At 36.1% G+C, this 12,243-nt stretch overlaps 1 protein-coding gene across 1 annotated transcript in view; it reads right to left on the bottom strand.

Moving 5' to 3' along the window:
* Positions 1-687: 687 nt before the first annotated feature.
* Positions 688-12,243, bottom strand: part of LOC141333099 (leucine-rich repeats and immunoglobulin-like domains protein 3) — a 31,363-nt gene continuing 19,807 nt past the window's right edge. The window contains exons 8-19 of the mRNA XM_073838025.1: positions 11,623-11,766; positions 10,966-11,046; positions 9,133-9,204; positions 8,972-9,043; positions 8,728-8,891; positions 7,758-8,078; positions 5,484-5,765; positions 3,332-3,808; positions 3,092-3,250; positions 1,803-1,943; positions 1,533-1,715; positions 688-1,225 (exon numbers count right to left, since the gene is read on the bottom strand). Of these exons, the coding sequence (XP_073694126.1) occupies positions 1,020-1,225; positions 1,533-1,715; positions 1,803-1,943; positions 3,092-3,250; positions 3,332-3,808; positions 5,484-5,765; positions 7,758-8,078; positions 8,728-8,891; positions 8,972-9,043; positions 9,133-9,204; positions 10,966-11,046; positions 11,623-11,766 (2,302 nt within the window). The 3' untranslated portion in view covers positions 688-1,019. The remainder of the gene's footprint in view (positions 1,226-1,532; positions 1,716-1,802; positions 1,944-3,091; positions 3,251-3,331; positions 3,809-5,483; positions 5,766-7,757; positions 8,079-8,727; positions 8,892-8,971; positions 9,044-9,132; positions 9,205-10,965; positions 11,047-11,622; positions 11,767-12,243) is intronic.

The following is a 12,243-nucleotide window of genomic DNA, read 5'->3' as shown; positions in this document are numbered from 1 at the left end:
TTCTTGAAATATTTCAACTTTATTCTCATATTATTTTGAGTTTATTCTCGTAGTATTTCAACTTTATTCTCATATTTATTCTCGTATTTATTCTCAAAATATTTCGACTTTATTCTCATATTTATTCTCAAATATTCAACTTTATTCTGCCTTTATTCTCAAAATATTTTGCCTTTATTCTCGAAATATTTCAACTTTATTCTTGTATTATTTTGACTTTATTCTCATAGTATTTCGACTTTATTCTCGTAATATTCAACTTTATTCACATATTTATTCTTGAAATATTTCAACTTTATTCTCATATTATTTTGAGTTTATTCTCGTAGTATTTCAACTTTATTCTCATATTTATTCTCGTATTTATTCTCAAAATATTTAGACTTTATTCTCATATTTATTCTTAAATATTCAACTTTATTCTCGTATTTATTCTTGAAATATTCTGCCTTTATTCTCAAAATATTTCAACTTTATTCTCGTATTATTTTGACTTTATTCTCGTGGCATTTTAACTTTATTCTCGTAGCATTTCAACCTTATTCTTGAAATATTACAATCCTTATCCATTGGTGAGACAATGATGGAATAACATTTTTCCAAATGTGATCCCATGAAGAATTAAAATCACATCAACACAATCAACAATGAAATCTTATAAAGATGACGCAAGCGTTGACGCGTGTAGCAGCTGACGGGAATGTTTATTGTGTACTAGTTTGTGCAAACGGTGCTTTATTCAAAGCAAAAGCCAAAGCGGAATAAACATCATAAACAGATCCGGATCAAACTAGAATCCAGTCCTCCGATCAGTCGTATATACATCTGACTCGGGCGTACATTTACAGGACAATAGTAGGAAAAATAAGGGTCATATTTACACTATTAATTTACAAAATATAATTTCGTATAAAATGCATATAAATCTGTTTTTTTCTGTACAAACGTGTCATTTACATTCAGTCGTAGCTCCTTTCTTGAGGTAGAGCGTTTATGTTTTTTGGTCATCCTCGACGGCACTAAGAGCCCAGCGGCGACGTGGGAAAGCTCTCTATCGTCCTGTGATCGAACGGTTGTTCGTAAACACTCACGTCCGGCTCCATCGCGCGTTCCTCATCCAGATCCGAGTCGGTGTGAAGCGCTGCGTACGGATTCTCGTGAAGAATGACCGAGTTATGAGCGCAGAGATCCTGTTGCGGCCGCCACGCCGCTTTCCCAAACGTACCTGAGACCACAGACACACGCGATCAGTTATTATTTATTTGCCACTGTACTGTGCATGCACTTCTCATGCTTACTATTCTGCCCTACAAAGGCAAAGTGCAGTAACTACGCCAACACTCAAACTGAGAAAAATGCCTGTAAAGTTTTTATACCATATATGGTATTAGTTTGGATTTTGTAGCTACTGCGATTTTAACAAAATTGAACCAGGAGACTTTTGACCAAATGTGTAGTTACTGTGCTTTGCCTTTGGAGGGCAGTATAGGTGTGTTCTGTTTGCTGGTTGATAAATATCGGCTCAAACTCACCCATATATGATCCTGAGGAGCCCAGAATGCACTCTCCTCTCTCACAGTCCTCCACACAGGAAGTGTCGGGCAGCTGCATCATCATGTGATCGAAGGGCTCGAGGGTGGAGCCGCAGGTGTAGAACTCACGCTTCCTGCTGCAGGAGGATCCGGCGCCGACGGGCCGCTGTTCTGACGCACACACTGCATGACAGAGGAGGAGGAGGTCAGGGTTAATGAAGAAGACACAGAGGGTATGGTGCATGTCCTGCGCATGTCTGCGTCACTCACCGCTGTAGGTGTCGGGCAGATCCGGGCTGTAGCGGTCGCTCCGTCTCAGCAGTGATCCCAACGGCCCTTGATAATGGCAGAGAAGGGGGTCGATCGCCGCCTCCATGTCCGCTTCACTTCCTGTGTCCAGCTGGCAGAGGCCTATGGAAGGAGAAAACATATTATCTCAGTGAAAATACTATGGTAAAAAATATTACGTACGGTGAAAAGCAGCAATAAATCTAACCAGAAAATGTTTCAATACACTGAAATATTGTTGAATGTAGTTTTTGGAAGCGAAAATGTCATCTTATAGAAATAACTTTAATTCCAAGAATTACATTTGATGGTTTTTCAATGGAATATCTGTTTCTTAGCTTTTTCTTATCAGTCATGTACACTGTTTTAAGTTGTCAGTGAAACTGACATTCTATTATAGTTTTTGTTTTTAAATTTTTCATTTTAGTCAAAAGTTTTAGGAACTCAGTTTGTTTTTGCCATATTTATTGTGTTTTATTATTATTTTTGAGAAGTATTAGTCTCTATTTTTGTTTTCATTTTAATTAAAACATTTTATTATTATTTATTTTTACAGATACTTTGTTATTTATTTATTTTATTAAAATTGACCTCATTAAAAAAGTGAGAAATGTTGTCTTGGCTACATGGAAAAAAAACTAAATTATTTTAAAAATCACATTGTATTTAATTTAATAACTTTTTATGTTTTACTTAACTATAATAACCCTGGTCAGTACATTATAAAGATTTAAAAAAGCCTGATTTCAGCAATTACACTACAATAATAATAATAAAAAAATAATACAGTGAAGTTCTGGAAAACAGAACATTGTTCTGTAAATTTCACAGATTTGTTTTCAAATATTTAGTCTTTATTTTTGTAGTGTTATTGTCATTTTTGTGTTTTTTTTAATATAGTTTACATTTTTATTTCAGCTTTAGGTTTAGTTATTTAGTACATCAAATGAAACCAAAAAAATTTCGAAATGTTGTCTTGACACCTACATGAATTAAAAAATATATATATTTTTAAGTTATTTGAACAACATTTTAGGTTTTACTTAAGTATAATAACCCTGGTTAGTGCATTACTAAGAAAAAAACAAACAGATTTCAGCAATTACAGTACTTTAACTACTTAATTTTTTTACCAAAAATTTCTGTTGATTTTTATTTGAGTGCATCCATGCCGTGATTAGGCAACCAGAACTTTTAACTGTAGATTTTCACAGATTTAAATTTTTTCGTGCATTTCTGTGCATATAGTAACATTGGCAGTCATGTCTTACTGTTCATGTCTTTGGGCGGCATGTAAAATCCCCCCATGGAGGAGCTGATGTACTGATGGCTGCTGCCGCTCTCAGACGCCATGTACCCATCCTGACGCTCCGCTAGCGTTCCTTGAGACGACAGGTAACTGGGAATATCCGCCGGGAGATTAGTCTCATCTAAACATGAGAGAAAACCAAGGTTAGCAGCGTTAACCATCACAGATTCATTAATACAAACAATGTCGGGTCAGGACGGACCTGTGTTGGTGACGCTGCAGTCCTCGTTGCGTCGGCGCGTGTGGTAAATAATCACGACCCACACAAGTGAGGTTCCAACCACGCAGCACACCACAGCGATGATGACAATCCCCACCGTGGTCCACCCGTCCTCCTCCGGACCCCTGCCTGCAGCAGACCCCAGCACTCCACCACCCGCTGGCCCCGAGTCGCAATTCGGGTTAGGCAGGACGGCCAAGCGTACGTTCCCTCGCTCCGTGCCCAACGGGTTGGACATCTCACACGTGTAAGTTCCTGCATCTCCATCCGCGGCATCCACGATGATCAGCAGCTGGTTTCCTGCAGCGAAGAAGTGGCGCTCTGTCACCTGCAGCGGGCTGTCATCTTTGGTCCAGTTGAGTCGAGGCGGAGGACTGCCGCCCGCGATACACTGCAGCACCGCCGTCTCGCCCTTCACCACCGTACGGTCCATCAGCGGACGCAGGAACGACGGCGTCTCTGCAGGAGCAACGGGACATTATTCCATGACATTTCAGAAAAAAAACCACACATGGATGCAGTCAGATTAAACAAAATAGGAGTTCAGCCAGAACATTGATTCGTTTCCATTTCAACTATGCTGCTGCATTAATAAAGCTTCATGAAACATTATTTGTAGCACCTCCCATCAAATAATAATTTAATAACCTATAATAATAATAATAAAATAATAATCTCCATGATATTTGTGATTTTTCACTTTTGATATTGAAAAAACTTTTTTTCACTTTTTCACTTTTTTTCACTTTTGAAAAAAAAAAAAAAAACTCCTCTCTTCTTGATCCTCCCTTCTAGCCTGTTTTTCCTCTCTAGCCTGCACTCTTCTAACAACGCCTGATATATGTGACCCTGGACCACAAAACCAGTCTTAAGTCGCTGGGGTATATTTGTAGCAATAGCCAAAAATACATTGCATGGGTCAAAATTTTTGATTTTTCTTTTATGCCAAAAATCATTAAGAAACTAAGTAAAGATCATGTTCCATGAAGATTTTTTGTAAAATTCCAACTGTAAACATATCAAAATGTAATTTTTGATTTGTAATATGCATTGTTAAGAACCTAATTTGGACAACTTTAAAGGTGATTTTCTCAGTCTTTTAGATTTTTTTGCATCCTCAGATTTCTGATTTCAAATAGATGTATCTCAGCCAAATATTGTCCTATCCTAACAAACCATATATCAATATAAAGCTTATTTATTGAGCTTTCATATGATGTATAAATCTCAGTTTTGTCAAATTTAACCTTATGACTGGTTTTGTGGTCCAGGGTCACATATGGTATTTTTGAGCACTTCCTATGTTGATCTGCCTCCTTAGGATGAATCACTTGTTGTATTCCCAATTGTAAGTCGCTTTGGATAAAAGCGTCGGCTAAATGAATAAATGTAAATGTAAATGATATGCAAAAGTCACAGCTGTCAATTTTCCCCACTAAATTCAAACAATACATGTGTTTTTTTTATGTGGTGTTGACATCTCTATATAATAAAAAAAAAAATAAAGAAAAGAAAATTATAATTTTTTAATATTATAAACAAAAAATATCAATATATTTAATGCATGTATTAGAAAACAAGTTTACATTTAGGAGGTTTAGGAGGGAGGGTTACTCAGTTTTCATCTAAATTAAATCTTTAATTTTAGTCAAATATTTTGGTGCATCACTAAATACAAACAATACATGTGTTTTTTTAATGTGGTTTTGACGCATCTTTATATATTAATTTTTTTTTTTATATATATTTTGAAAAATATCAAAATATTTTATGCATGTATTAGAAGACACAGGACGTTTAGAAGGAAGGGAAACTCTTAAATTGTATTAAATCTTTAATTTTAGTTCAGCAAAAATTGTTATTTTGGTGCATCACTAAATTCCATACATGTGTTTTCAAATGTTGTGTTGACACATATCTATATAAAAAAAAAATATTTTTTTTTATATAATAAACAAAATTATACAAAAATATTTTATGCATGTATTAGAAGACACAGAATGTTAAGGAGGGAGGGAAACTCAGTTTTCAGCTAAATTAAATCTTTAATTTTAGTTAAGTAAAAATTTTTATTTTGGTGCATCTCTAGTAATTTCACTCTGATCACTTCTGACAAACGCATGCATACTCTTACCCAGCACTGTTAGTGTAGCGTTAGCAGAGATGGCGCCGGCCGTGTTTTGTGCAGTGCAGCTGTACACGCCGACGTCTTCCGTCTTCACGTCCACGATGAAGAACACGTCGTCTCTCGGCATGACGTGCATCCGGCGTTCGCGGGCCGCAGGGAAATCCGTCCCGCCGTCTTTCTGCCAGGCGATCTGAGGGGACGGATGTCCACTGGCGGCGCACTCCAGTCGAGCGGTGGCTCCGGCGCGGATCGTCAGATCCATCGGCATTTTGGTGAAGTACGGCAGCACTGCGGATTAGGAATTAGACAGATTAGCAATTGTTTTCACAAACTAAAAGAAATCAATTAAAGGAGTTGTTCAGTTTCAGAGCAAAAATGTAGATGTTCAAGTCTTTCTTCAGTCATAAAGAAATAGATTTTTGAGGAAAACGTTTCTGGAATTTTCTCCATATAGTGGACTTCTGTGGTGCCCGTGAGTTTGAACTTTCAAAATGCAGCTTCAAATGGCTCTAAATGATCCCAGCCGAGAAACTGAGTCTTATCTAGCAAAACGATCGGCTATTTTCTGAAATTGACAATTTATATACCTTTTAACCACAAATGCTTGTCTTGTCCTGCTTTGCGTGAACTCTGTATATTCTGGTTCATGACAGTTAGGGTATAGCAAAGGGGTGGAAAATTTCCGGTAGATTTCTGGAAACTTTCCAAAAATCCCTGAAAGACTTAAAAAAAAATCCTGGAAAGTTTCTAAAATTTCTGGAATGTTTCTGAAATCAGGGTTTCTGCAGATATGAACAATTGAAATTTAAGACTTTTTAAGACCTTTTTAATACCACCTTATATGAAATTTAAGACCTAAACCTGTAATGGAAATAGATATTATATTACATGCATATGTGATACTTAATGTGTTTAATGTAAAAAGTAAACAAAATTTCATGGCTGTCATAAATTAAATTTATTACTACGATATACAGTGAACTTTCCATATCAGCAGATACTATTCCACACAAAATATCCCCAAAAAAGTACCACTAGAAATATCTGATGTAAAAAAAAAAATTCTGAAGCGTTTTTTTTTTTTTTTTACTTTTGAAATGTATGCGTACCTTTGAAATTTATTTTATGAATTTATCAATAAATTCTAAATGTCTGTTAGCAGTGAGATTACATAATTTACACTGCAAAATTAAAAGTGAGATTAATGTTTTAAATACATTTATTGATTTATAAATATATATATTAGAAATGTTATATAAATACTGCGATTCTGTCTGAAGACGCAGTAACTTCCACAGAGGGAAAAAAACATCTACAGTTGTTAGCAACTGGCCTTAGCCAAGCCCTATATTCAGTTTTTCCAAGCCCAGTATCGCTAAACTTGCACTTCCTCATAGCTAAAAAATTAAATCCATTTGACTTCTGCGGTACAATCCGAGAGAGACTCGCGCCAATAACAGAAAGCTGATTGGCTATTGCATGCTGGTCTCATTTGTAGTTTAAATTCAGCAATTTATATTTGGAATAGTGAAATAAAGAACTACAACACCACAGAAACAACAGAAAGAGAATTTAGATGAGCATTAGAGGTAGCGTTACATGGACATCGGAAAAATAAGACCTGTGTAAAATTATTTAAGACCTAGAACAGCGAATTTAAGACTTTTTAAGGCCTAAAATTTAGATTTTTAAATTTTAGACTTTTTAAGACTTTTTAAGACCCCGCGGAAACCCTGTGAAATGTACTGGACATTTTTCACCTTTTTGCAACCCTAATATAAATTGTAATTTCTTTTAGAAAATAACCGATCGTTTTGCTAGATAAGGCCCTCTATTCCTCAGCTGGGATCGTTTAGAGCCCTTTGTAGCTGCATTTTGGACGTTCAACCTCGGGGGCACCATAGAAATCCTGAAATGTTTTCCTCAAAAAACAATTTCTTTACAACTGAAGAAAGAAAAACATGAGGTAAGTAAATTATCTGTACATTTTTGCTCTGGAAGTGGACGTCTACTTTAACTCAATAACACATTCGGGACAGTTTTGACTCGGATGCATAAAAATATTTATAAAAAATGCATAGTTTTTTCAGATTTTTTTTTTACAATTATTTTTTAAGAGATATAACCATTTAATATGTCAGTTTTGACTGTTTAAAAAAAAATGATTCTTGAGTCCAAACAGACACGAAATGTGAAATGACAAGAGATTTTGAATGCATTATGAGGGTAAAACAGTAGGTTATTAAACAGATTCAGAGTTTATTTGGGCTGAATACTTACTGTGGACGGTGAGTTTGGCTTTGGTGGAGTACGAGGAGCCGAAGTGGTTGGAGATGACGCACTGATATTTGCCCTCACTAGTGAACTCCACGTTGCGCAGCTGTAGTGTGGTCGTGTACTCTGTGACCTCGCCGACCTGAGAACGCAGATGAGCCTGGTTATGGATCTCAGCGTCGTTCAGGATCTCATTGTCTTTCTTCCAGGCGAAGGTCATCGGGGAGTCGCTGGAACTGGCCGCCGAGCAGACGAACGTCACGTTGGTGCCTTTGATGGCTGATTGCGTCTCGGGCTGGACGGTGATCTGGGGTTTGGGGAAATCATCTGCAAAAGCACAAAAATGTCAAATATGAATTGTTTTGATTATGTTTTGTGTTTCGGTTTAATTTCAGTTTTTAGTGCATATGCTACCATTCAAAATGTTTCTAAAAGAAGCCTGTTCTGCTCACCAAAGCTGCATTTTTTAAATTAAAAATAGAATAAAAACAGTAATTTTGTGAAATATCTTTACTATTTAAAATAGCTGTGTTTTACGTGAATATCTGTTAACCTGTCATTTATTTCTGTGATCAAAGCTGAATTTTCAGTATTATTTCCTCCTTCAGAAATCATTCTAATATGCCGTTTTGCTGCTCAAGAAACATTTCAACATACATTTTATTTTTCAGGATTCACAGATGAATAGAAAGTTCAAAAGAACAGCACTTATTTGAAATAAAAATTATAACTTTATAAATGTCTTTACTGTCAGTTTTGATCAATTTAATGCATCCTTGATGAATAAAAGCATTCATTTATTTAAAAAAAAGAAAGAGACACAAACACGGTTTTATTTGTTAAATTCACAACAGTTTTGATTGAAAATATGAACAGAAGTGCTTCTATGCAGTTTCAGGAAATGGATTCACGAATAAGATATTTTAAAAAACGAGCCTAAATGAACCGGAGCACCGGCTGAAACTCGCCCACTCACCACACACAAACTCATCCTGGGCGACGGCGAAGACGCTTTTGCCCTTCAGCAGATGTGGATGGGCGCAGCTGGCGTTCACCAGAGGAAGGAAAGCATGTTCGGCCACCCATGGAGAAAACCACTTGAGCTGGCAGTCGCACAGCAGGCTGGACGTGTTCAGGTGCCTGATGGGTGGAAGACTTATAAATATAATCGCTACAGGTTCATGAGCAAATGTAAAGGAGGAGCAGAGATTCATACGTACAGCTCTGTGAGCTTCTTCATCTGAGAGAACGCGTTGGCTTGAACCGACATGATGGCGTTGTTGCTCAGGTCCCTGTGATGTGAGAACAGAAAAGACGTTTAGGAAACGAACAAACACACATCGTCATCATCAAACGCTTGAGGTCTGAAAGGGACTCTCACAGCTGCTCCAGCATGTCCAGGCCTGTAAAGGACTTCCTGGTGACGGATCGGATACGATTGCCTTGGAGGAACCTTGAGAAACAGAGAAACAAATGGTTTCAGGACAGTGTTTGCTTCTATGCAATCATACTGAACGCATTCAGAGCAATGGAATCAATTACTAGGTCTTAATGAGCGAGTCATTGAATCATTCATACAACCGATTCATTCAAACAGCTGATTCATTCAGAAATGAAACAAGTGAATGAGTCATTGAATCGTTCATACAACCGATTCATTCAAACAGCTGATTCATTCAGAAATGAAACAAGTGAATGAGTCATTGAATCGTTCATACAACCGATTCATTCAAACAGCTGATTCATTCAGAAATGAAACAAGTGAATGAGTCATTGAATCGTTCATACAACCGATTCATTCAAACAGCTGATTCATTCAGAAATGAAACAAGTGAATGAGTCATTGAATCGTTCATACAACCGATTCATTCAAACAGCTGATTCATTCAGAAATGAAACAAGTGAATGAGTCATTGAATCGTTCATACAACCGATTCATTTAGAAATGAAACAAGTGAATGAGTCATTGAATCGTTCATACAACCGATTCATTTAGAAATGAAACAAGTGAATGAGTCATTGAATCGTTCATACAACCGATTCATTCAGAAATGAAACAAGTGAATGAGTCATTGAATCGTTCATACAACCGATTCATTTAGAAATGAAACAAGTGAATGAGTCATTGAATCGTTCATACAACCGATTCATTTAGAAATGAAACAAGTGAATGAGTCATTGAATCGTTCATACAACCGATTCATTCAGAAATGAAACAAGTGAATGAGTCATTGAATCATTCATACAACCGATTCATTTAGAAATAAAACAAGTGAATGAGTCATTGAATTTGCTCAAAAGGCTGATTCATTTTAAGTGACTGTCCTAATAAATGAATCACTGAATCATTGACTCATTTGATTTGTTCAAAACTGTGGATTCATTCAGTAATGAATCACCACTGTGTGTTTCTAGGAGATGCTCAGCAGTTCTGCTGTCAATTTTATATTTGCAAAAATCAGCAAACGTCATTACATCTACAATGTAACAAAATTAACTTGTTTATTGAACTGTATTAAATCAGTATCACATTTGCAATGGTGCGGATATTGGTTTGAGATTTCTAAACTATACAGTTTGTTTTATAGGTCATTTTTGGCACTCCTATCTTGAATTTTAGGCTCATAAAACTGCATTCTAATCATGCAGTCAGTTGTCGCCCTACATGATGTTCAACATACAGGTCTGTATGTCAAATGCGTTAAAATTGACTAAATTGAGCTCTAAAACGTACATAATATGTGACCCTGGACCACAAAACCAGTCATAAGGTAAAATTTTGACAAAACTGAGATATATACATCATATGAAAGCTCAATAAATAAGCTTTCTATTGATATATGGTTTGTTAGGATAGGACAATATTTGGCCGAGATACATCTATTGGAAAATCTGGAATCTAAGGGTGCAAAAAAATCAAAATCCTGAGAAAATCACCTTTAAAGTTGTTCAAATTAAGTTCTTAACAATGCATATTACTAATCAAAAATTACATTTTGATAGGTTTACAGTAGGAATTTTACAAAAAATCTTCATGGAACATGATCCTTACTTAATATCCTAATGATTTTTGGCATAAAAGAAAAATCAATAATTTTGACCCATACAATGTCTTTTTGGCTATTGCTACAAATATATCCCAGCGACTTAAGACTGGTTTTGTGGTCCAGGGTCACATATCGTAAATAATGAATAACCAAGTAAGATCACTCACAGTTTCCTTAGATTGTCCAGAGCAGAGAAAGGCCCATTCATGTCCTCGATGGTCCACGAGATCTCATTATACTTCAGATCTCTGGAAAGGGCGAGAAATCAGAGAAACCACACTGTTAAAATCCACACCCAGAAAACACGTCAAGAAAGAGTCGTAAAGCTGCTGCCACCAAATGATACACTAAAAGCAGCAGAACAACCAGAACAAATCCTGATACTGACACAAACCAACCAATCTATGTAAGTATCTGCTATACAGTTATAAAGATCTCATTGATTTACATGACAGGCATCAGAATGTCATCATATAAATATCAGCATCTGCACCAAATTGCATGTTTTTGCTCATTTTGAGTCTGAGCCAAAATTTTCTCCCTATATCAGACTATATGAGCCATAAAAGCCTGATGATCAAATATGATATAAAACATAAAACACATGTGCAAACTTTTTTAGATTCTGTCTAAATGCAAAATAACCTTGTGCATTTATTAAAATGGATTTTCTGACTATTTCTTGACTATATAGAGGACTCATATCATATAAAACAGTTTTTTTCTGCTTTTCTGAAGAGTTTGGTGTCCAACCAAGACAATTTATCAAAACTAAACCGCAAAAGCAGGTAGTTCATATCATAAACATGGAAGTGACTACTCACAGCGCTTGCAGGTTGGCAAGGCCTCGAAACGCTCCGTCAGCGATGAAACTGATGCGGTTGTTTCCGATGTGGAGCTGCTCGAGGACGCTGAGTCCGACAAAACTGCCTTCCTCCAAGCGGCTCAACTGGTTCCAACTCAGATCGCTGACATACAGACAAGGAAAATATTAAGTGAAGCATTCAACAATACAGCGCTTTAAACGTCATCTCATATGAATGAATGCGACTGAAGGATTAATCGCACGTCGTGCTGTTCTTTCCTTGTGAATCACTTACTTATAAATGAACAAACAAAAAATTCTTTCCTATGAACACATTCATTGTATGCTCAAAACTCATCTTAAAAAGTTACTTTAATACCCAGAAACACATCCATAAAATCTACCATCTTCAGTCTCCATATAACTTATCAAACAGAACAATGAAAGAAAGACAGACAACAGAAAAACAAAAATATTTGTACGACTTAAAATAGCTGTGTTCTATGTGAATATCTGTTAACGTGTCATTTACTTCTATCAAAGCTGAATTTTCAGTATCATTTCAGCATGATCCTTCAGAAATCATTTTAATATGCCAATTTGCTCAAGAAACATTTCAACATACATTTTATTTTTCAGG

Source organism: Garra rufa, chromosome 4 (assembly GCF_049309525.1).
Source record: "Garra rufa chromosome 4, GarRuf1.0, whole genome shotgun sequence".
NCBI classification, from domain to species: Eukaryota; Metazoa; Chordata; class Actinopteri; order Cypriniformes; family Cyprinidae; genus Garra; species Garra rufa.
This window is presented reverse-complemented; position numbering and strand designations above follow the sequence as displayed.